The 26,430-nt window shown below is 40.1% G+C and overlaps 1 protein-coding gene across 8 annotated transcripts in view; it reads right to left on the reverse strand.

Moving 5' to 3' along the window:
* Nucleotides 1–13,236, reverse strand: part of PICALM (phosphatidylinositol binding clathrin assembly protein) — a 66,326-nt gene extending 53,090 nt beyond the window's left edge. For 5 of the 8 annotated variants that reach the window (XM_077174062.1, XM_054628491.2, XM_054628490.2 and 2 more), the window contains exon 1: nt 12,916–13,235. In XM_077174062.1, the coding sequence (XP_077030177.1) occupies nt 12,916–13,045 (130 nt within the window). In that variant the 5' untranslated portion in view covers nt 13,046–13,235. Of the gene's footprint in view, nt 1–12,915 lie in introns of all 8 variants that reach the window. The other 3 variants (XM_054628494.2, XM_054628493.2, XM_054628489.2) reach the window with 2 other exon arrangements.
* Nucleotides 13,237–26,430: the final 13,194 nt, after the last annotated feature.

Raw genomic sequence — 26,430 nt, forward strand, 5'->3', positions numbered from 1 at the left:
CTTTATCTAAAAGATGCTCCAGAAAGCAATGTTGTAGTAGTGATGTGCCCTCACAGTAGAGCACAGTGAAACTGAAACCAGTGAGCGTTAACACCAACCTGACCTCCTGCCACCACATCCCACTGAACAGATCTTCAAGCCAAAGAAATCCAAAGACCTTTGTTACTTTGGAATTAATCACACACATGTAATTCACATTCTTTGCTCTCTGAACAGCAGTGCACCATCCTTAATTAGACAGTTTAACAGACAAAACCAACGATAAGAGAAAACTGAAGCCATCTGACATGAGGTTTTCCTATTTCAATACTTGCCTCATTTCAATAGCTCAAAGGTCTTACTCTAGCAAAGTCATTCTCTCCCATTTTAAATCAAGATTTTGGAAATTAGATTTCCTTCTGGACAAAATCTACCTCTGAGCACGAACAGCACATTTTTCCCTGAATGCCTTTGGGAGCTGTCAGGAAGCATGTATTTAAGTTAAAGGAGTTATGCCTCTGTATTTGCCTTCTTCCATCAGTGCTGAAACTGCCAGTGAAGATGTGTGTATCTGATGCACGGTAGGACACATTTCTTGGTAGATACCACCCTCTACAGCTTCTGGTTAACTAGTGGAAAAAACTGGGCTGCCTGGTTAACCACTGGAAAAAACCCGACCAAAACCTAAACTTGTAATTGTGTGGAAATAGGTTTCCTTTTGTCAAGAGACCATGCTAATATGTTGTACAAAACAGTTGTACTGTCGAGGGAGTCTAAAGGTGTGTCAGCACCTACTACAGGTTCTTTTGCCCCTGTAGTATACTGGTTAAAAAACAACATTCCACATTTTATTGCTTCTCATGTTTTACACAGATTTTTAAAATTAGTCTGATAAAAGGAAAAAAAAAAAAAAAACCCTGGGAAATTCTTGCATCCAAGACCAAAAAGGTTTAAGCCATAATCTAAAATAGTTTGATTATTACATCATGTTCTTCCAACATCACAGAGATGCAAAAATTACTCATTTGGATTCATTTTAGTATAGTAGGCATCAAAAGCCCAATATATAAAATTACTGCATATGGTGCTTTTCTAGCATAAAATAAATAGAAGAAGTCCAAATTACTTAGATTTTGAAAATTAGTACTATTTATTACAAAACAGTACAAATGCTTTTCCTTATAAATAGCACAATGCCCAGCTACTGGAGAAAACCTCCTCAGATGACAGCTTTAAAACAGATTTTTACTATGAATAAACTTCACACACATCATACCACAATCCAACTATGCAGCATTTCCTATTTTGTATGGATAATGTATGTATCTAACTTTTCTGTGTGTCTCTCAGGAAATACATACAGCAGCAGATAATCACTTACTCTTTTAGCTGACTAAAGAGAGCTTAACAGGTCTCAATGTAGCTCTGATTTAAAGGCTTATAAACAATGACCTAAGCATACCAACAAAAGTGGAAAAACCTGAAAAGAGGGGAAAATAAGGCAAAGACAATTAAATCATGGGGCTAATAAGTGACAAACAAAACACAGATTTCATGAAGGAGGTTTGCTGAGGAATACTTTTTTATTTAAGTTTCTATAGAAGTAGCTGGTCAAGCTCAAAACAGTAACCCTTAAGATTATAAACATTTGCCTTAACTGCACTTTTTTTGCACTTGCTGCAAAAATGTCCTTACCAAATTTCAGTTAACAGACCAAGGAGGAAATCAGTTTAGACTATTTGCCTATTATATAATGAATTTTCCTAAAGAAAAAAAAATAAACTCCTGACAAAGTATCTGAATTTTTTGAATGATGAAAGCAGCAAATTCTCAAACTTCAAATACTTATCATTCAGTGAAAATCAAGCATCATCCTTCTCCTACAAAGTGACTGGCAGAAAATCACACAGGCCAGCACAGGTTTACACAGTTTACCAGATATTTGAGCTGGTATCTCAGAGATCAAATAGGCTAAACATTGTAGTCCCCAGTGTTATATGAAAACAGTTTTGCACAATGTGGCTGAGTTTTATCTTTCTCTATACTAAAAAAAAAAAAAACAACTCTGCACATCAGACATTTTCATATGACTTCTGTCTAATTCCTAAGTGAGACTAATCTTAATTTTTCCCATTAGGATAGGAGAAAGAAGCATGACAAAAACCAAGAAACTACTCCTCTATGTCAACGTATTTGGCGACGTGCAAAATTCCAGTCATTTTGGTTAAAAAAGTGTCACTACTTTAAAAACTACCATTTTTTAAGTAACAAGGAAATTTCATGATACATGGAACTTAGAGCATTTCTGCAGTCACTTTAACACAAGCTCCATCAATTCCATACAATCTACTTCACATTTTGCACTCAAAAGTAGGTGAAGTCATTAAAGGAGATCTGTTACTGGCAACCACCTTCATACCTTTTCTTTTGACCAAAACCAGATCAAATTTTGACATGAGCTGTTAGAAAACTGGATGAAGCAGAGCACAAGAGCTAAAAAAAAAAAAAAAAACAAAACTAACTACCAAAACCAACTTCTCTACCTATAAAAACAGAGGTATCACCACAAAATTGTTTTTTCAACTGACACTCCTCTACTGTGACTGTGAAACTCTTCCATGAAGGGAGGCAGCCAAGCAAAAGTACAGCTAAATTCTTCCATCCTATTAATAGAAATGTTGGAAATGCCTGCCTAATTTAGCTTTTACTTCCTTTTTCAATTTAGACTAACATCTCCCATGAGATATTTGAAGCTCTGTGACCAAACAAGACTCACCCTGGCTCGTCCCAAGCACATCTTCAATGCACATTTTAATAGCACTCTTTTACAAGGGCACAACAAAACCATCCCTTACAGAGCATGTCCAAGCTGCTCAGAGTAAAAATTTTAGAACATTCTGTGATAAGAGGCTATGATGGTGCAGGAACAAACTTCACTTAACATGCAGAGCAAAAAGGAAGCTGAGTTTTTCCAAGACCATACACTAAGCTTTACCAATTCTCAGTAGATAAAGCAGAAGATATTACCAAGGGGAACACATCCTCTTTACAGCAACACTGTTATGTCTGAGTTTCATAAATCCAAATCAGTTCTTTCCCTCATGCCTCACTTTTAGAGACTCTTCCTGAGCCCTTCATTAGTGACCATGGGGTCATGAAATTTCACAAAGATTCAGAGCCAATATGGAGTTTCAAACTTTCAGTCTGAAACTGGATGGGTAAGGGAAATTGTATACAGAAAGAGCTCCTCAGTATCCACAGCTTTCAGCTGGGAATTTCTCTGTTTACCATGAACAAAGACATGTCCCTATCACAAACAGCCTCTAAGATAAACTAAAGCCAAGAGAAGTAGTAAATAACATCTGTCTTTTGGTTTTCAGTAAAAGGAAAGAAACCTTCAGCCAGATTCTATCCTTAAAATTAAACTGTTTCATAAGAAAAGCTCAAAAAAGAAAAGAATTAGTTATTCCATTTACTTCAAAGTAATGTTGTTCATTGGTTAAACCCTCAGAGAGCTAAACTGAATATGGAACTCTGGTAAAACTATGTTTTAAGACATCTTGTGTCAGCCCTAGTATATACCAAGAGACTGACCACATTCCTGTCTACAAAGACTCCTCATTAACAGTTTAAAATAAGGACAAAAGCATCTCCTCCAACTCACTGTATTTTACTCACAGATCATTAAATATGAAGAAAGTCTCCTCATAAACTATGTGTAAACAAAAAGCAAAAAACCCCAGCAAAATAAGAGAGAAAATCAGACCCTAGAAATGCATGAGCTTCAAACACATAACAATGAAATCCCAAGCATATTCAATTCAAATTCATAACAATGAAATCCCAAATTTCAGAAGTTATACAAACTGTGCTGCTCCCTAGTATTTGAGAACTAACACAAACTTCTTTGGATTTCCATCCACTTACACACCAAGTTCAGCACTGAAGCAAGCTTCACATATTCCAGACTTTTAATGCAAAGCAACCTGCTTGGAAATTGACTTATGTTACATTTGATAGGCTTAAATGATGGTACATAGTGGCAAGGCATTTCAACTGAACAGGTCAGGAAAAAAGCTTGGGCTAGCTCCTTATTAACTATCAAGAACCTAAAAATAAAAGTCTGTATCCAGACAACCATTTTTCCTCAAAGCCCAACAAATTGTGTACTAGTCCCTGTGTATCAAACAGCTTATAGCTAAGAGTTGTGCACCCTGAGCTTTTCCATTCATCTGCTAATCAAATGTGACAACTTACTAAGCATGAAATACCCTTATTAGAAATAACTACAGTCCACAAATGCTGAGGTGTTCATATGTGGGTTCATTTTTTTCTTTTTTCCTATGATTAAAATCCACCTCACATGTATTTTTGATACTCTAAATCTTATTCTGCAGTGCTGCACTGTAACACTCCTGACTGAAATGCAAACACACTAGGGAGAAATAATCCCTAATAAATTTAAGACTTTAGGTTACTAATATATAACAGAAAAACTGATTTAAAGGATAATAAATACAAATTCAGTCATTTGAATAAAAACCAGCTGATACAATCATGGCTACATCAATGAAAGCTAAGGGACATGGACATTCAGAGAATTAATTCAAAACTGAAATCTATCTAAGGATTCCAGTATAATTCTAAACAGTAAAGAAACTTCACTTCTCAAGAGAATAAAAGAACACAAGGATATTGTTCAAAAACACATTTTTCTTTTTTTTATCTGCAACTAGGTTTTGAACTAGTTATGGTTCATGATAAATAATAAATAATAAAGTATAAATAAAGTATAAGAATAAAACTAATTGCAAGTAAAATACCTGAAGTTCAGTCCTAAAACTTACAAACTGACTTAACTGCTTACATAAATCTTAAATTCAAGTGCCCCTTGTGAGACAGAAGAATGAAGGCATTTTATGAGTAAGCAAGACTCGATGAAACCAGCCTTACATCAACCCAGAAATGAAGAATTGCTTTGGGAACTACAACTCCATGTGGCTGCAATACATAATCAAGTAAATACTCCCAACAAACTGATTTTTAAATGAAAGTTATTTTTAATCTCTCCATAACAGTATACATCCCGAATTACGGACACCAATGGCTTCTGGCAAATAGAAAAGGGGACAGAATTAAACATAATCAAATAACGCCACCATTCCCCTGTGTGGAGACTTAACCATCACAACAGTTTGAACAAGGTTTTACACTTCACATAAAAAATAAGGTCAGATCCAGAATACAGAGTTGCTGATCAGAAAAATTCATAATGTTTGAAATAGGCTGCAATGATGGCTGAAACTATGATAATACTGGGCAGAAAGAGAAGGAAAGAGGATAAAGCAAATTCAAGCGTGACCCCATTTCCAATTAAATATTGACCCATTCGTCAGCAAGAGTGGAGGTACCAGCTAAATAAACCAAGAGCAACTGCAGTCAAATGTAGGTGAAATGGTGATACAACTTCTGAACATATGGGAAGAAGTGGAGAAGAAAAGGACATGCTACATAACACAACTAAACCCAAGACAAAAAGCGCACACTTGAGAGGCACAGAAACACTTCAGGTCACTTTACAGATCAGCATCCACCCCAGGAAAGCCCAAAGACCACCAACAGCAAAGCAAGTTACAAGTAGCCCTTAAGGACACCAAGGAGCATGAAGACACCAATGTCTACCTTTGGACAGCCAAGGCATTCAACCTCTCACCTGGCAGAGTAACAAATCACAAACAACCAGAGCTGCCCTGAGTGGATTTACTGCCAGGTGAAGGTAAATATTTTTTTAATTAAAAAAAAAAAAGTATTTAAAACATGTTTAATTCTGCCTATAGCTTTGTAGCCTGAGTTTAATTTAAAACTTTGCATGTTACACACTTGGAGTTGGAAATCAAGTTGAGTATGGCAACTTTAGAAACTTATGCTGTGCAGATGAATACAAGTGGGTTGGTTTGGTTTTGTTGGGTTTATTTTTCTTTTTTTTTGGAGCAAAAGTAATTAAGGAATTATATGAACCTCATTATCACCTTTTTGTAAATGGATAAAATAATGTACTTTTTTACAAGTTGTTAACATGGACAATTTGTTTATATACTAATCGTTTAACTAGGACACACTGTTATTAAGGATTCACAATTTATGTTTTAAATTTTATTAAATTAACTATTCAAAAAATCAAGAAAGGTTACAAACAATACAGGCACTTTGTTGATGTCTTAACACACAGCCAGCAACTGGAATAGCTAAGCTACTGCAAGCACCATATTTAGAGTAAATATGTGAAATGCCAGAGCAGTTTCAACCCATGCAAACTTCTCACTTCCCACAACAGCAAAAGAATCACTCCTGCTAGAATGGCACTGCTGCTGGAGCATATGAATGTTGTGACTGAAGGCCTGCTTGTTTAGGAGGAAGCAATAAAGGACAGCAAGTAAAGATTTCAAAAGTGTCTTTTCAGGAGAAAAAGCAAAAAGGAGTTGATGAGGAGAACTCAGTAAATTAACATCAGTATGAATGAAAGTACATAGGAAATCTCAGAATGGGTATAATCCCCACTTTTGGAGGTTTTTATATTTTAGGTTTAGACTACTTATGACTACTTTTGTCATGACCTGCATAAAAGTCTCAAGATTTCCCTTTACGCCACCACTGTTCACTCCAGTAATGCTGTATGCTTCAGTATGCTTCATTCTGTGAATTAACATGCTCAAGTCAAATTTTGATGTAGATCTTGTTCATTTTCACCCTCTCTTCTGAGGTAAAACTTATAAAAGCCTAATTTACCCTTGTATACTATTGCAAATGATCCAGATAAGCATTACTTTAATAAAGCTCCTTTAGCAAAATAGCACAGGAGATTTTTAGTCACAATCAGAAAATCCAGTGTATTTGCTAAATCTGTATGAAATGCTTAACTTCATTAAGTTATTCTCACACAGTTAAATACAGCTTAGTTCCCTAATTTCTAAATTCCCAATACCCGATTTGTGACATATTACTCATAACTTGGATTTATCGTCAGTAGATTTGAGACAACCACACCTTAGCACTGAATTTACTAACATTATTTTTAAGTTTAGAAGCTACCAATCAATTGATAAAGCTCTGATATAAACTAGGGGTAAAATACAAAGTAGAGCAATATTTCTCCTTCAAGTCTTGAAGGATACAGTTACCTTGAATTTACTAAGAATTCGTAATCTACCCACTCATGATCATGCTTCACAATGGAGAAAATGGCCAGAAGAGCAAGGAAAACAATAAGCCAAATAATTTTACAGCAACACAACCTTCTTTCCACTTGATTGCATTCTTTTTTGTTAGTTACTTGTTGGTTATTTTTAATCAGTTGCAGATACAATCAGTAATAAAATCTCTCTCATACCCAAGTCTTTGCAAGATAACATTAGGCTCCAAATTGCATCTACTCCCAGAGTTAAGACTTTGACCCGCAGGAAATCTAAATGGCTAAATTCACATACTCATGAATAAAAAGCAAAGTTTGCAGCAGAAGAGCTTGCTAAAATACTCAAAAGGACATATACTTGAGATTATTGCTTAAAACTTGTATTGCAAACTACTTGAAAATATTAAATAACTGCTTAATAATTGTAAATGACTTGTGTATAAAGTCTTGAAGTAGAGGGCTTCAAGACTTTATACACAAATCATTTACAATTCTTACCTGATTTCTACTATCATGGTTGAGAAAGAGCTACTTCAGTTTACAGAGAAGTGGACATATCCTACCAGCAGGAAAGCTACTATGTGCTATTTTAAAGCATTAATTGATGTATGAGATGTTTTGAGTGAAAATGTTTTAACAGCAGTGAGAAATTTCAATTTAAGAAAGCTGTTTAATAAATTAAGCTTTCAAATACAAAAGGTGTCTTGGCTTCAGAAAAAATGTTGCATTTTCCAGAGGGAGTGAGACACCAGTAATGTTTTTTAAGTGAACTTTCCCAGAATTCTACCATCATCAACAAATCATGTACTTTACATAAGGCAACAAATGCAAAAGTCAGGAAGCTTTAAATTCCACATTGGATAAGTCATCTCTTGTATTATTATGCAAACTACCATTACTTTGTGAGACAAGCCATTAGGGACAACTTAAAATTTTCACATCTACAAATCAAAAACTGATTTGAGGATTAGGAACTGAAGACTGAAATAGATCATTAGGTCACAGGCTGAACGGCAAAGAATGTTTCTCCCAAGTGTCCCTTTTAGAAAATGCAAGATATGACAGCACCATTAAAAAAATAATTAAGAAAAATCTCAGCTAGGGCTATAGCCCAAAGTTACATGAGACCTGAATAATCACTGCTACTGGGAAACAATGGTGGTGGTATGAAGAGTCACAGGAAGCTGATTGCAGGTGTCCTACAGCTTCTCCTCCTTAGCTCCTGCCTCTTACTTCATCTGAAGCAGAATACTGCTTCAGGCTAAGTAAAATAAAACAACAGCTGCACAACTACACAGCTATTCTTTCTGCAAATGAGCAGCTGTAGTAGAAAATTTTCCCTCTGGCAGCCAGGAGGAGTATGATAGTTCTCATACTCTACTAAAAGGCCCGAACAAATATTCCAAAGGAATTCCAGTAAAAAGTAAGAAAGTTGGCTAAAGAAAGAAACTATGAAGGAATCAGAGAAAAAACTCAGAAAGAAAACTGAATACTTCAAAAGAAAGTTGTAATAATGCAATTATCTGTATTTGGAATAATTACAGTTACAAAGAACATTTCTAAGCAAAAATAAAAATGGATCGCCTCCAGAAATTTAAGTCAATTACAAAAAGGAAGCAAAGCTGCAAGAAACCTCAGGTGATTCTGCCAAAACCAGAGACAAAATATGAGTTAGTTGCAGCACTAAAATACCATAAAAGGAATGTGGATAATCTGTGTCTACTGAAGAACACAGAAGTACCCACAGAACTAGGAGTTAATTCACCTCATCACCCAGGTACACTTTAGTGTGTAAAGGCAAGCGAACCCTTATAACGCCGGTTTTCCCAGCTTCTCTACAAATCTCTTGGGTGATCCAGCAAAAAGCAATGATCCTTGTTCCTCAGTTCTCCAAGTTACCCTTTTTATACCATCTCAGTTTGAAACAGAAGCTGTCCCCAGCACAGACATGAAGCAAGAGTTTTTCGCTGGGCTTTTCTCTGTCCCAGTAGTAGCCTCTAGACAAAACCAAAGCACCTGACACCAGTGACTTAGGAATTAAGCTCCCAACAAGTTCCTTCGAGTTTCCTTTGCCTTACACAGCTTCTCATACACATCTACTCAACACAGGGCAGAGTTCTGGTTTACTGCCTTCCTTAAAAATACATGTTTTCTTTCACAATAAGAAATCAAGGAAATTACACTCTGGCTTAATTATAGAGATATTTCCTGTTAAGAATGGGTAATTACAGCATCACAACTTCCTTCCAAGTCATCCTTCCACATTCTCATTTAAAGAGGGCTACTCCATTAGCTACAAGCAGATAGGGTTACTATGCCACACTCATTCAAGAGGCCAACCCTAAACGAGTATCACAACAAAGCTGTTTTAAGTACACTCCACAACACACACATGTACACAAACACTTTTATGCTACTGAGCTATCACTGTTACAGCAGCTTCACTGAACCAACCCAGTGAAATTTACTAGACATTAACTTCAGATATTCCTAATATTAATTATCCACCACACATACGAACACAAGCACACCTCCCTCTGAGAACCACATAAAAAAGGAGGGAAATCTGGCAACAAGTTTCCCAGCACCATTTATATTCTAACAACCCAAAGCACTTGTTCTTAGCATCACTCTCCAACACTCAACGTGGGGACAAAAAAGATACCTAGAAAGAAAGGGTTGTACCAATCTGCGTGTGTAAGTTAAACCCACAAACCAATTTAGAGCTCCCACTGCTCAGATAGGTGTAAAAACGGGGACAAAGTCCTAGTGAAACTAGGTTTTCCATAAAAGAAATTCATGAACTATGTTTTGAGGGTTCCAAGGCTATTAAACCTGATTTTTGTAAAACAAGTAATCCATCACAACAAGCACAGCATTCAGAACAGCAAACAGAATCCTTAACCCAGCTCTAAGCTCCAAGGCTGGACCTTCAAAACAGAAGAATAAAACAGTATCACAGATTCAAGTATACAGCCTCAAGATGATGTTACTACCTATCACAAGCCATGTCCACTTGTAAATTAGAAGTCTTTCTCCCCCAAACCAAACAACTAAGCTTTGTAATGGGAGAGAAAACATTCTTTGAAATATATTACATTTTAACCACCATGAGCTAAGGAAAAAATTCCTTTTTAACTTCCTTGATAAAGATAACCATCACTCAGGGAAATAGAGGTAACCTAGGATGGAGAGCACTTCAGTTTTTAAACTCCACACACTGTCAGAAGCAAGATAAATAAGAATAGGAACAATTAAGTTCATGAGTATCTATGTTGGACTTCCCGCCATCTTTATGAGTTAACATGAGGCTGAGCTAGTTAAATCTATTTGTGACAGCTCAAGCTTAATGAAGAAAGCATTTCAGTAACAGGACAGTCAGAAATCTTGAGATGTGTACAGGAAATACAGAAACAAGAATGTATGTCATGGCCACAGAACATGCTACCAGACAAAGACTTCATTACAGGACAGTACAGGAAAACTCAACTCATCCGCTCACCAGGACACAACCTATAGTAAGTTTTACCTGCATTATCATAATAAGCAATAATCAGAAAAATATTAAGGCAGCATGCTGCCTATGAAGACAGGTATATTAATTGTCATTTACAATGAGATGTCAGTTCATAGGCCTTACCATGTTAAACTGTTTGTTGTAAAAGGAAGATATGTACAAATTGTTCAGAAGTGGGGCTTGAGTCACAGCTTGTGTAAAAAATATTTATTTTTAAAGTATACAACCATAAAGGGTATGAACAAAGAAAAAGTTCAAAATACAAGACCATGTGTCATTTCCTGATGCCAGGAACAGAGACTTCTAATAAATATATCAGGGTACAAAGCATCTAGCCACAATCTATTTTAACCACTAAAAAGAGGGACTAACTAAAAAACCAAGTTTTCTTTGCCTTGATAAAAATTCTCAGAGAGGCAGAAACCAGAACTCCTGACAGTCTAGAACAGAAAAAGGAAACACAGAATTGGTCTTCTCATCCACCAACTACCAGACAGCTTTCTAAGGAAGTCCAGGCAACCTTCTGAAGCAGCACCCTGGAGGTCTCCATTAGGCTGTTGCCTAGCAGCCCTATCCAGAACATCACCCTTTTACACACACACACCCCCACCTGAAGAGCAGGTCTCTGGCCAGCTTCATATTCTTTTCAACAAAGCTTATACCACAAAATAATTCAGCTCCTAAATGCCTCATTAGTGAAACCGTACTTTTAGCACAATTACAGGCTAAGCCTGACAAAGTTTGTTTTCCAGAAAGCCTCACTTCTGCTGTGTGAAATCCAGTAATATCACGATTTCATACATATGCCATATGACAAGGGGTTTTCTCTACCTGCCAATAAGTTACTCAAAGCTCAAATATTTCCTCAGTGTTCTGACACCCTTAGCTAACCAAATATAACAAGACCACTCAGTTACTATCATCTTCAGCCAAAAGATTAAATGAATGAGGGCATACCAAAAAGAGTCAGAGGCAGCTGTTCTGGGACTCCCCTAAAAAATTAATCACATTGCTCTCAGGTACTTGCAGAACAAGAATTTCTTAAACCTTTAACATGCACATGTTTTGGTGGAAAGAAGAAAGAACTACAGTACAATTAATCCTACTACTATCATCTGGTGTTCTCATTTGGATACAGAGCAATTCAGAAGGCACAAAGTCAAGACTCATGAAGACTCAACCTTCTCCTGCAGACGTGGGTGGGAGGAATGGAGAAAGCACACATATAGAAGGCACAGACACACAAATCTCTCCAGTATCTTTTATTATATATTTGGGAAAGTGAAAGGGGTGGGGGGGAAGCTGTCCTTAAAAGGCCCAGAATAAACAGATGCAAGGCAATCAGATATTCAGACCAAGAACTTCCTCAGTCCTGTGACCTTACACTTAGTGGAGAAACGCTATTGTGAACTTTGGTGTTCATCATTCTCTTCATAATCACCTAGGCGGATCACAGCTGATAGAAAACCTTTTAAGCCTTCCCACCTTCGATCTGTTCTTAACAGAAGCTGAAAAATGGCCAGACCCTGCATGGCATGTTAAGACCAGGTACCGAAGTTCTAAAGAAGTCCTCTTAGATCCATCTTTCCAAGTGAATGAGACACAGTAGAAAGAAGGAACATCCTCACTGAGAGAGATTTGCCCCTCAAACAGTCGTTTCATATATTTTCCTACATGGAAGATTTACATGATCGTTAAAACAAGGATTTTTTTTTCCCGGGTAGATTACCTGGAAAATAATTAAGATAACTGATGAGCTATTCCTTCCTGAAACTCCTGCACCTCCTCTAGAGAATGGGGGAGTGCTGCCCTAGCACGACGCAAATGAGATCAATTAGTAAGGAAATTACAGCCCACTCCTCTGCCTGGCCTCCGTGGTTCTCTCTCTCCCTAAGAAAGGGGTACGGAGCAGGTCCTGTCCTTCAGGAGCTCACACTGTCCGGGGCCCTGTGCATAAGGAAGACTGGCAAGGCCCTTTTTGGAGAGCAGATACAGTGAAAAGCCTCTCCCAGGCTCTCCATCGCCACGTCCCCGACCCTACGCCCCCGCCCTCGGGCTATGCCCTACGCTGAAGCCCCGAGTTCCCCCGCCTGAGGAGGCTTCCCGTCCCCACGAGGCCGGTGGGATGGGCGGCAGCCCCGCAGCGGGACCCCGGCACAGGCCGGGCAATCCCGCTCCTCGGCGGGACGCTCGGGAGATCCTCGGGCCGCCGTTCCCTGCCGGTACTCACAGTCCAGGTGCTTCTTCTTGGGGCCCATGACCTCGTGGGTCGTGGCCTTGCACACGGTTTTCGAGACGGCCGAGCCGGTCACGCTGTGCTGCGCCGCCGTGATGCGGTCGGTGAGGCTTTGGCCGGACATGGCGGGTTCGCTGGCGGCGCTGGAACCGAGCGCGGCTCCGCTCCCTCCTCAGGGGCCGGGACGGGAGGAGTCGCCGGGGGGATGGAGCTGCGCGGGCTCCTCACCCCGCCGTGCCGCAGGCGGCCCCCGCTCCGCCCTCAGGGACGGACCTGTCACCCGAGCAGGGACCCCTCCTCCTCCTCCTCCTCCTCCTCCTCCTCCTCCCGCCCCCCTCCCCCGGCCGCCGTCCCCTCCCCCTGCGCGCCCGCCCGGCCGGGGACAGGGACACGCACTGGGCGCCGCAGGAAAATGGCGGCGGCCGAGCTCCTCCTCGGGCCTTGCCGGGCCTCTCCCGTGTCACGTGACAGCCCGGCGCCCCGCCCGCGTGACACGCACCGCCCCCCTCAGCGCGGCGGGCGGGGGCAGGGGCGGGAGCCGCTCCTCGGGCCGGGATCGCTTCTCCCGGGATCCCTGAGTGTGGGGCACCCTCCCCTGCCCCTGGCGGCCCTTCCCCTTGGGGAACCTCCCGTTCCTCTGGGCAGGCTCCCCTCGGGAGATTCGGTGAGCCCCTGTTCGGGTTCAGCGCCGGGTAAAGTCTCCGTGGAGCGAGTGGGGGGTGTCTCCGCCCCTGAAGGAAGTAGTTTTGTGATTCTCAGCCTGCAAAGTTTTTGTGGAAGCACCTTAGGCTAGGGAAAGCTCAAAGGGAGCTTTCCGTTCTTAGGCAGCTTAGGGTTCGGAGCCGGCTGGTTGCTGCGATCGGGCTTCTCTTCGGAGTTATTTTTACGTGAAAGCTGGCCAAAAATTTCTCGAATGTACATCACGGCTAGCATAAAAACACTGGTGGTTTCCAGGTCTTTCACGTTTAGCCTCCCACCGTTCTGCTAGTCAGCTAATGCTTCTTGGACCTGTGCGGTAGCTCTGTCCTTGTCAGCCTGGGATTTTGTATGAAGTTACTCGGTATCTTCATAAAAATCAGAAAAAAGTTCCTTAAGGTGCCTTCTCCCAGCCTGGTACCCACAGCTGCAAACCTGGCTAGCGACAGACAGTGACAGACAGTGGGGAGCGGCTCCTTGGCGTCCTCAGCTCCCACCGCCCCTTGCCCGAGTGCCGCCCCAGGCTCCCGGCTCCCTGCAGCTTCCATTACTCCTTGCAACACCGCTCCTCTCCTCCTCCCCAAACACGCAGCAGTGAATAACACGGCAAAACCGCAGGATTCCAGCAGACAAAGTTCTTCCTCTCCCAGAAGTGCCTCCTGAGGAGCTGTTTTGTAAGTGTCCCCCATCCATGAAGCCACTGAAATATTTATTGGGCAACTTAAAGAGAAGCAGTATACAAATGATACTCAGCTCTGTATGCTTGACAGGAGGTGTAAGTAGGATTATCTGTTTATAATGCGTAAGGAAAACTGGTGTCAGAGGAAGAACATCTGGTGAAAGCTGAACCCAAATAACGCCTTTTGTGTGTGTGTGTGTGCGTGTAAGGAAGGCTAGCAACATGTAGAACTTGCTTTCTTCATAATGCCAAGCTCTTTGAGGATACTGCTGTATTTGTATTTCTTAGCTCCTTCTGAACTGCTTTAGGACTCCCAAATATCCAGGCTGGGGAAATAAATCACTGATGTACACAGCAGCAGAGTCTGGCATAAGACAGCTTTAGCATAAAATTCACACTATGGAAGCACAGGGGCTGCTATAGGCTATTGATACAGCAACACACATTGGTATTTTTTATGTTAACTTCAACTAGGACCTGGATTTCAACACCCCATTTCAAGCTGCTATTTGGAGAAATTCCATGGAACTGGCCTGAGCAAATTAGGCTCCATCAGTTCTTCTTAGATGATGCCTGTCACTTTCTCCAGGAGCAGTGAAACTATCCAAACAGAGGAAGCTTGTGACTCTAGGAGTTACTGAGACCAGATTTGGACAAAATATCTCATTCCTAAGGGAACAAAAAGTGACCTCAATCTTAGAAGTCCAAAACTAAAAATAAATTTTGCCTTTTTTACAGCTCTTCTTGTTCACAGAAAGCTCACAGTTTTACTCCACAGTTAAAAATTCTGCTTGTAATACTTGTTCATAAGCAGAAATGGATGAGAGAACTGATGGCATAATGTATTTTGATAATTATTTGTTGCTTTTTAATTGCTTAGGAGGCACTTGATGCCATTACAGCAAGAAGCTTGAAGCACTATGATAGATAATATCTGAGCACCTCCCAAAGATTTGGAAATTGAAATCAAAATATTATCTCTTTTCCTTTCCTACCTGGAGAAAACAAGTTTGATTAGCTTGTAACTCATTTGTTTTTGTTTGTGTGCCTGGGTGTGCTTGAGAATGAAAGGAGGAAGGAGTACATATCTAAAGAGAAACTACTCCAGAGATAGGAGTCCTATATTTAGTGAAGCAGCAAACCTAAACAACATTCTTTTCTCTTGTGAAAAGTTCTTCCAGAATCTGGATCTAGCTCTTGTGAAAGTGCTGTATCATGCATTCACAAGCTCCCCAAAATTGACAGTATTTAGCTGGTATTCAGCTATCCTGGTTGGACAAACAAGCTAACAGATCTTTTTCTTCCCATGTGTATTGTATAGTACTGAAAACCTAGCCTCAGCATGACCTCTGCAATTTATTATGTATATCATTTTCTTGCAACAATGTCGTTTCCACTCAGTGAGGTGCCTGTCACACTGAAATGCCTGCAGTCCACCAGGGTGATTTGGTGTTCCCAGTGCTGCTGGCATCCATGCTCTTCCTCCTTGCTTCCTGGAATCACTATTAGGAGAGCCATGGGTTGGGGGCACTATTAATTAGCTTCAGATCTCAGCCAGGTGTTTTGGCTGAATTTCAGGTCTATTAGAAATCAGCCCATCTGTGCCACAAAACTAGAGAGGAACAAAGCTGAGCATATGCTGATAAACCTTGCAGGCTCATTACCAAGGATTTGAGGCCATATTCGCTAACAGCAACGCAAAAATTGTATCAACCATAATTTGGGAAGCTAAGGGGTCTAGTGAAGAGAAGTTGAAAAGAGAGAATGAGTTTGAAATAGGGCTGGGTACTGGAACAACTGAAGGGAAATGGTAAGAGTGATGGGGCAAGGAAGGAAAAACAAGGGCAGCAAAGCCACCTGTGTAAGGTTGGGAAATGCCCTATCAGTGTTGTATAAATGGTTTGGAAATAAGTTACAGTCCAGATGTTTCCCATGACCCATTTAAAGGATCACTGCAGTTTCATTTGCTCTTAAGGGTTATAGTATTTTCCCCAGCTTTTCAGGGAAGGTGGTTTTGATGTTAGCTCCAGGAATTCAGCATCTGTTTGAGTAGACATAAGATGTAGAATAGACTGCAGGAAATAGAAAACACCAGCTTCCCAAATGTAGCTCTCTATGACATTTGTCCATGTCTGTGGCCACTACATGGTCCCATTTCTTGTGCACCTCTGGCAACAAAGAACTATAGAGTGGCTGCACAGCTAGAACCAGGCCACTCAGTGACCATATGCAGAAATCTACAGTTAGTGATGCATTTTTGAGTAGACTAATATTACCCAGCCTAGTAGAACTGTGCCAGTTTAACTCCAGTGCATTAATTTCAAAACCATGTTCAAAGAGTTTGGCAAAGATTTACCCCATGTTGTTTTTCTGTGACTATAGCAAGAATTCAATATAATTTGCATCACCATAGCAACTTAACAAATAATTTTATGGACAATGATAAACGTTTTCCAGCAATGCTTCTAAGAAGATGAAGCAAATTAAACTGGAACAAAGAAAAATTATGGTTAAAATAATGCTTGTTAGTGGCACAATGAAATGAAGTAGTCCAGGAGTATGGTTTTTGTTACTCATTCATACTGCCAACAAGAGCAGAAGCGAACAGAGGTGATAGGTAAGGTTGCCACATTCCTTGGCTAGGAGGGAAGGAGGCAACAAGATCATTTATCACTGCAATCTGGAATATTTCAAAATAGTCATGAAACACAGTGGAGTTAGAATACTTTTTTAAGTGATATACCTCTTCACTACTCCAAATGTCCACAGGTTTTCCTTTTGCTTCACTTGTATCCAGTTTCTGATCCTTCATACTTTTAGTACTCAGCTCCTTCCTTTCATAATGATCATTCTTTCATGTTAATCCCTGTTTCAAATACATCACCCTTATCCACCCAAATACCCACCCTGAGTCTATCCAGAATTTTCCTGCTGAAAGTGACATTCAGCTTTTGCTCTGCACTCCTCTTATATCACCTGTGTTTCTTCAAGCTCCGCACTGTCCTCACATCTATTCCAAATCAATCAATCCTCAAATCTATTCCAACTCACTCCTTGCAAAGACAACTTCCTCAAGTCCATAGTGAATCAGAGATCTCTTTCCCAATTCTCTTCCCTCTTTCTGGAAATAGTGACAGCTTTCTTGTTTCTTTTGTTCCTTTTACATTTCCTCTTTGGTGCTGCTCTCTGTAAGGCAAATATCCAACTTCCTTCCTCATACACAGCATTCTAAGCTCTGCAGCTTGTGGCATCTTCTCATGCAGCTCCAGTTATCTAGTAGTCAATGTCCCTTGCAGTGCTGTTCCCTGAAAAGAAGATGACTTTGTCAATAAAGAAAGCAGCTGTCCAAAAGCTAATGTGATTTTGACATGATAAAAGCACATAGGAAGGGACAAAAGTGAGTCAGTACCATTGCACAGGAGGGGAGCAATCAGAACTAATTTTTTTCACTTAGGAGCAGGAAATCTGTGTAGGAGCTCCCAGGCCTCATGAGAGCATCTAAGTAGAGGCCAACAACAAATATGATGCTTCTGAATCTTCTTGTGTGTTCTAACACCTTTCTCTTCTTGTCCTGACATGAAACTTGCACACTGCAAGATTGATCATGTCAATAATGCTGTGAGCAGGATTCCGACCTGGCTGACAAATGCGCATAGTAAATGTCTTTGAGTGTGAGAGAGAAAGGAAACAAGCTCCCTTTCATTTTGTTCACACTTCCCAGTGGATGTGTCAAACACTGACACCTCTGAAGAGCAAGAGGCTTTCTGTCCTCTGCACCTGCCATGCATTGCCCATCAGCAAACATTCCTAATGCACTCCTGCTGCTCTCTTTCCTACTGTGGTTTTTTACACATCATTTCTTGGCAGTGGGCACTCTCACAGTAACTCAGATACTGAACAAGGAAAAGCAAACCTTACAACACAGCCTCACCAGCATGGTAAGTGCACCTATACGCTTCCCCAAAATTTCTGTAGACCATCATCATACAGGGAAAAAAAAGTGGCCCCATCCCTGCTAGTGACACTTGTCCTATCCCTTCTTCCTAGTTTGATGTTGAAAACCTAGGGCCTTGCTGCCAAATGCTTCTCCCCATCATTGCAGGCTGGCAGTGTTTGTGAGACTTGGCAGGAGACAGCATTTGATAAGAAACCTTCTCTGGGCACCTCTGAGAGGGCACTGTCATTCATTTCACTCCCCTGCCAGTTCACAAACACCAAGCCAGCAGGACAAGTACAGGAGGAACTGCATTCCTTTTGGGCTCCTGTTACTCGGAAGCAGCCCGTATCATTTCCTTCAGTCACCTTTGAGCCAAAAGCAAGCAGAACACAATCCAGCCTCAAAGGATAATTTTTAAGTAAAGATATAAGCAAACAAGCAGGCAGGGTATCAGTGGAACAGCCACTGCTGCCAAGCTAAAATTGGTACTCATGCTCACACTCTTGCACACATATACGTGCAGCAGAGCTTAATCAATTCCCTCATTAATGTTGAGGATCATGTGCTCATGCTCTGTGTCTGGGAAAGCTTTACACCCACATGAATTTTGATGTGGAGCTGAAACAAAAATGTTGATGCTGGCAATGCCAACTATAGAGAGTAAATAGCTGGGGCCTGCCAATGCTGACTTGAATGGGGCTTCTCACCCAGAAGAAAACCTACATGTGAAAAGTATTCTCCTAATCAGGTCTGTGCAGTAAAAGTGAATCCTGGTTTTCTTCCTCAAGCAAATAAATGTATTTATGCCAATGATTTGGTTTCAAGCCCTGTATGGATCAGTTCCACTCTCTGGTCTTCATGTGAGATCTGAGTCTTGCCCACGGAAATGAGTCAGGCTATCGGTGTTTGGCTCTGTGCTTCAGGGGTCAGTGACTGCATTTACACATGGGCAAGACTTCATGCTGATTAAATCAAACTACTGCACTGAAAAGAACATTAACTAAATGCCTCCTAACATTCTGATGGTGTATAAGCTATTCTAAATCTTAAAATCCATAGAGGATTTGTCCTAATTCATTCCAGTAAACACAAGTACATAAATGAAAGTGCTTTCTGTTTAGTAAATTGGAGGAAATGCATAAAAAAAATGACTTAATGGCAATTTCAAATTGCTTTCTTTTTCAAGATCCGAGAAGCAAAGAATTGTGAGTAATATCGGAATGAATGTTCTCACATTCTCTGTCATCCTGTGTTTCCTAGATTTATTTCTTAGAACTCAAAAAGCAATACTTTCTTAGTAGTAGTGGCACAGCAGGCTTGTCTTGATAACATGCTTCAGCCACAAGCCTTGTCTAGAAGTGATTGGATAATATGTTTTGCTTGTCTTCTCTGCTGAAACCAGGGACAGATGCAGGCCAGATGTTAATATCAGGGACACAGCACTCTGTTCACAACTCAGTGTTGGGCACTCACCCTTCTGACAACTCAATGACCTTGAGGAGATCCCACAGTGGAGGGCCAAATGCAGGAGAATGCATACTCACAGTCCTGACTCAGGCTGTGCTTTCTCTACAGCTCCCCACTGCTTGTGGCTAGTGTTGAGGTGCCAGAGAGGGGATGAGATGATATCCGCCCTGGGAACAAGAACAAGGGAATTGCTAGCACTGCTCCAGTGGAGTGGGAGAGGGGCTACAAGAAGGGTAAAATTTCCTTGGTAACCTCCCAGTAAATCCGTATCAGTTTAAAGCTACAAGTGAATCTGGCAACAAACTTCTATGACTTCAGATCATAAGCCACCCATTGTGTTGAAACCTGTTTGGTGTGGATCTCTCCCCTGGCAACTGGCTGCAGGCCAACAAACTCACTTTCTATGGATCACAAAATCACCACAGTTTTTACTGGTCACTATTCTTCTGAAGGCAGGAATAAAGGGTAGTAGAGGATCTGTGGTTTTGGTGCACCCACCTTCCCGGTTCTTCTCTTTGTACCACTTCCATGTGCTTTCAGTAATCAGTTAAGCATGCCTTTGCCTTTCATACATTATCCCTTTTCAATGGAAATCCAGACATGTTGGCAGTGCTTGCTAGCAGAGGAGTAAAGAAGGAGTAATGATCCAAAAGAAATTATTACAGTCTCTCAAATTGTACTGGGATATTCTCAAATCAAACAGTAGCCCTGAATTTGTTGGTGTTCACTTCTAATATTCTTCAAGAGAGCCTGTGCATTGCTGAAGACTTTGTGCATTGCAATAGCAGCTGAAACCGAGGAAGAACTACAAAACCAATTCTGGGCACCTGTGTTTTTTAACCCTCACAACCAAAAAAATCAGAGAATGATAAAGAGCAAAAATGGATAGCACATGCATTGAACTTATTCAGATTAGATAAAACAGTTGGAGGAAAGGAGAGAAGATAAGTAGTTCATGCAACATCTTGTTGACCTGAAAGATCAGATGCCTAAAAGAATATTTTACTAAGAACAGTTGTACAGAAAAGAGTAAGGTGGGCAGGTAAAACTGCAAATCAAATACTTTGGAGGTCCAAATTTCATCACATGGCAGTATACTTTCAGATGCTATATTCTGTTCCTGTTGAATCTATGGCAAAATGCCTGCTGACTTCAAACAGAATAAGTTTTGCCCCTCTAAGCTATGAGTATGGCCAGCAATACTAATGCAGAATAGAAATAAATTGTATAGGTGAAGAGTAGGGAGTTGGTGCTGGAAATTGGTGCCTAATCTTAATCCTTTTATTTTCAAATAAACAAAACCTTTTTACTCTTAAAACATTATATCAAACATTGGGTTTTTTGGTCCACAATATTTTATAGTCCATTGGCTGAAGTGATTATTGCTAATAAACTTTATTTGGTAAATAATTTTTTAAATAGCTAACCCATGTTTTCAAAAGCATTAGAAACATTCTTTTCAAACCAGAACTTTTTGATATTGCAGCCAGTTTTTCTCAAGAAAGACCTTTGAACCTTCTCATTTGTATTCTCTTTTTACCTCCTCCTCTGTTGCATGATATTTGCTTTAGTGAAGTTTATCCAAATCTATATTCTTAAACCTTATCCTGAAAGTGGATTTGATAAATCTTTGTAATTGGTTGACAGCTCTCAGCATTATAGCAGGTGTCTGTGCATGGATGTGAGAATTAATAGCATAAAATGAACTACTGAACTTTTTTTGCATTGAAGGAATTTTGCATCAAAACAAGCAAAATTGCCAGCAGTGTATCTGTAGTATTTTAAAATCAGATAAAAATAGGATTGCTGAATTATTTAATTAACATAGCTGAAAGTTAGCCAAATCAGCCTTGGACACAGCAGGAGACGTACAGTTTGTCCTGATTTTGTGGGGAATGAAAAAATGTAATACTTGGCACATGAACTAACTGTGCTAACTTAAAATGTTACCAAAACATATTCAACTAAATCAAATATGGTGGTTTACCAGAGATTAGTATACATATTTTAACAGAACAGAAGAGCACAATTTTAAAGTTGTAAGTTACTGAAAGAAACAAAATCTAGAGAAAGTGATTATCAATGACGTGAAATTTTGAAGAATATTGCTTACATATTGAAATCAGTGAGGTCCTTCAGCCAAACTCTGGTGTTCTTACTGACAGAGATTAACATCATCCCCTATGAACAGTTCTGTTCATTTGGGAATCCAGTCTTTTATGGCAAATAAAATCTCAAGGTGTTTCAACTGGAGTGAACATTTTCCATTTCAAGATGTTAAAACCCACCACTTTTTCATTTCTATGTGCTCAGTTGCATAAAAAAAAGGGTTTTGATTAGGTTAGAGGTATAATATTATGATGGGGATAAATTCTTTATTAAACAGAAACAAACATCAACTGAGTAAACATCATTAGCGCTTACAAAATCTAGACTAGATGTAGTAGCTGCCTGTGTATGAACTTCAGTGTCTTCCTAAGCAGATACTTCCTTGTCAAAATTGTAGAGGAGAGTTCTGTCATTCTCAGATATGCATCTTTAAGCAAAAAAACTCTTCATGCAAAACTTATGAAAAGCCCAATTAGAAAACCTCTGATGAAATCAAATGCGGCTTTTGAAACAGTCCCGTTACAGAAAGGTAAAACTGATTTTTCAGTTTCACTGAGGCAGTGAGGACTGAATCCAGAGAAATTTCTTGAGGAAGGACATTGCTACCCTCCCTGCAAAGCTTTACGGTTTAAAATTGCAGTTCAAATTCCTGCTAGTAAGGTGAGGGGGATATTCATTAAATTAGTTCATGTGGCAGTTGCTCTCCCTATTCACTTTCCTGTAGACAGCCCAGCTCAACTTGGGTAACACTGGCCCCTGTATGAGAGGGTTGTGTGCAGACAGTTACCAAATTTACTTTCAGTGGCATTTTCTGCCTTTAGAAATTTTATTTTTCATTAAGATTTTTATTATGAAGACTGCCTCATTCCCAGATATTTCATGATTTTGGAAGAAACAGCTACCTGCAGAACTTGTCTAAATTGCCACATCCCTTGGTGTTTCTCTAGTCCAGATCACTTTGTTTCCTAGAAAATACAGCTCATCCTCTCAGAGGACTGAGTTTCCCTTGCATGGATGGTTTGCTTGTTAAAAAATTTGCCTTCAGAAACCACAGTATACCATGAGCACCCTTAGGCAACAGTTCCCAAAACAGGGGTTTTGACCAAAATTAAGTTACTGTCCCGGGGCTGTGAGCCAGTCTGAAAGGGAACTTGCAATGAAGAGTTACTCAAAAGCCAATTGGACTGCACCTTACTCTTTTACCAGCTTCCATCTTTCAGATGTCTGTGAGATGTATTCTACAGTCACAATGGGTGAGGATTATAATGATTCTTCCATTTTACAGACAATAAACACCAAGACAGGAGGCACAATGACAAGAAAGGCCCTGTAGATTAGAGGGCGAGGCAGAAATCTTGCTTTTCCTCAAGTCAGGGCCACTGATTCCCTATGCAGCACACTCCAAAGGGCTGTGACCTCTTTAAGTGAGACACGATTTTTGGGCATCGTTTCTCAAAGATCCTCAGATCTCTTTTCTACACCAAACCCATACTCCTTTGGTGGGGGAGGTAGGATGACTCAGTCACTCCACAGGCTCTCTGTCACTTCTCCCTGATACTTACTCTCAAGAAAAGCAGAATGCATCCATCCATGCTCTTTGGTAAACAAAGGGATGTGTGGGAGCATTTGTCCCCTTAGAGACTTAGAGACATTGCATGGGTAGATGAAGCAGATCTAAAAACAAAGACATAATTCCAGTGCTCTAGCAAAAACATCTGGCCAGCACTGTCTCTTAAAAAACAGACTGGAGGAATGTAAACATATGTTTGGCTCACAAAGGAGTTGTTACATAAATGTTAATTATGAAGAGGATTTCCCATGAGTACAAGAGCTTTTGACAGAACTTTGATTCCATGCAGTATACAAGTCTCTGGAGTCACATGCTCTGTCTTAGAGCTGTGCTGACTTCTCTGAGTACTAAGGAGCAGCAAGGGCATTCGCTGTAGCACAGGAACAGAACAAGCTTTGATGATTGTAAGTGAAGTTTGCACAGCATCATGTTGAAGCAACTCTGTGTAATTAAACAGTTCCACCAATTATGTGGAACATATGAATATCTAGCTACGATCTCACAATGGTAAGGCAGCTTCCCTTAGGTTACCTAAAGAAGATATCTGAGCATTATCATATCATTTGGCATAGCAAGGGCTATGGAGCCATTACATTTTTGCCATTACGGCACTGAGATTCTTCTCTTTGCTTTCAATGTTTTGAGCTGTTATGATGTGACTTGCATGCCTTTTTCCTCCACAGTCAGGAGGTATTCAAGTTAAACTGACCTTTCCAAAGGGATGCTGAAATTCTCACATGGCTGACATGACTCCAGGCACCCACAAAGATCACAAGAACGGGAGACAACCTTAGGCTTTCTTTGCTGTGAATAGTGCCATTTAGCAAAGGGAGTGATTCACCATATCCAAAGTGAAGCCTGCCTTCAAACCATTAGAGTGAAGGCACCAGAGGACCAGTTTCATAATCATCCTGTTTGCATTGCTTAAACAGACACTGTGAGCCTCCTCTTCTTCTCCCACTATGGCCACCTCTTTCTCCTCCACCACCCTTGTTCTTGCAGCACTTGTGCTGCTGGGTGATGAATCTGACCGGGGAACTTACCTGACTGAAAAATATGGCTGATGTTTATCTGGCCTTTTTTGCAGTGTTACTTTTTCAGTTGGATCAGAGTTCCCTGTTCCAATTTGTGATGTGGCTCCAAAGTCTGTCATCAGAGTAAAAGCAATGAGAGGTGGGAATGTTCAGGTGAGAGTGGGAGTTCAGGGATATGAAAACCGTGGGTCTTTGGTGTCCAGTGACTGAATATTGAACCATGCTTTAGGACTGATACCTTCTGTCTGCCTTGCCTGTTAAACTCTTACTGCATGTGGTGCTCTATAAATAATGTCTTTTGAAACTATAACAAGCCTATTTTAAAAGAGAAACACAGTTACTGAATTTCCACTACAATTTATCTGCCAGCCCTCCTTCCTCCCCAGTGGCTGAACATATCACTTATGTATTTCACAAATGCAAAATAGAATACTCCACTGCTTTTTCCTCCATTTTTTAGATGAAATTGTGAGAATTCATCCTTTCAGAATGACTAAAAAAGGTAGCAGGACTTCTGCTCAGGAAGAAAGAGAGTGATCTAGATTTAAGGCTTTAGAAAATTTCAAACAGTGAGAGAGACTTGAAACATTTAAAAGCCAGGATTCCTAAGCAAGCTTTTAATTGAATTTTTTTATATATATATCAGAATTTCTGACCATATCCAAGGGGTTGCATAGTTCTATATAATGGCATTTGAGAGAGTTTTTAGTCAAAACGTCACTGACTTAGTTAAGTTATTAATGCTGAAAATAACATTTTTTTCCAAGCAATAAAATATGAGTTACAATTCTGAAGATGACACAATTCAAAGCATATTTATTTGCAGTGAAAATCTGCATCTGAAAGAGGAAATAATGGTTTGTTCATAACATTGGCTCTGAAATATACTCGACAGTGTCAGAGGGCCAGCTTTTCCAAGAAGATGATTCTGTGAGTGCCACTGGTACCCAAAGAGCAGGTGATATATTATGTACCCTTGATCTACGGCTTCTAGCTACATTACCTGTTCTCCTAGTGATGTAATAACAAGGAGTCAAACTCTCAGCTGTATTTAATATTGACTCACTAGCCTTTGTCACAGGCAAGCATGATTTCCTGATGTCTTTGACACCCAGGAAAGAAGGATGAGTGAGACACCTATAAATCTCAAAGTCCTGTTCTAGACATAACAGAGTGAAGGAGAGAATATTATGACAACGTAGCATTTACATGGTCAAAGTACTGCAGTTGTAATAGCATCTCAAATACCCTCATAAAGCTAAGGAGTAAACACTATTATCTCCATAAAGAAGCTTGCTAAAGGTGATATGCCCTGGAATTTATTCTAAGTACATTTAAGCTCTTCAGTTTCCCTCTAGAAACTAGTAAGCCATTGAGAAGCAAACTTGTAGCAGAAGTAAGAATAGACACTGGATCTTGCTGGGATTCAAGCCCATGCCACCTCACAACTATCAGAATTTCCTGTCTGAGAGGTAGCTGGAAGCTCTATAAAAAGCTGGAGTTTATTAAGATGTGTCTGCACACTGGACCAGTTCTCTGGAATTTGTCTCCTGCAAACTGTCCTTCATTTGGTGTTTCCCTGAAAAGAAGTAATCCTTGTTTCCACTTCTGATGATAAACCACAAGTTAAAACAAGCAGGTTTTTCCTTGAATGCCAACCAGCTATTATTATACAATTTGTTATCAGATCAAAGCAAGCATGACCTTAGCCCTTGGGCAGTACATCATAGTGCCATACCTTTCACATGGAAAGGAGAGGAAAGGAGGAGGAGAATACATATCCTGCTTTGCTCTCCAGATGTGACTGCACGTACTTAAAACCATAATTATGGAAGCGGCTAAGCTCTTTGCCTTTCATACTGATGGGGTGTCTCCCCTCCTCAGTCTGTTTCTGGGTGCTGTAAATATTGCTCTCCATGTAGCACAAAAGCAACTGATTCACAGCCTTGCAGTCTAATGACTCAAAAATATGAGGACTGATAGAAGCCATACCCACTTCTGAAGTCACTTGCTCAGC

Source organism: Agelaius phoeniceus, chromosome 2 (assembly GCF_051311805.1).
Source record: "Agelaius phoeniceus isolate bAgePho1 chromosome 2, bAgePho1.hap1, whole genome shotgun sequence".
NCBI classification, from domain to species: Eukaryota; Metazoa; Chordata; class Aves; order Passeriformes; family Icteridae; genus Agelaius; species Agelaius phoeniceus.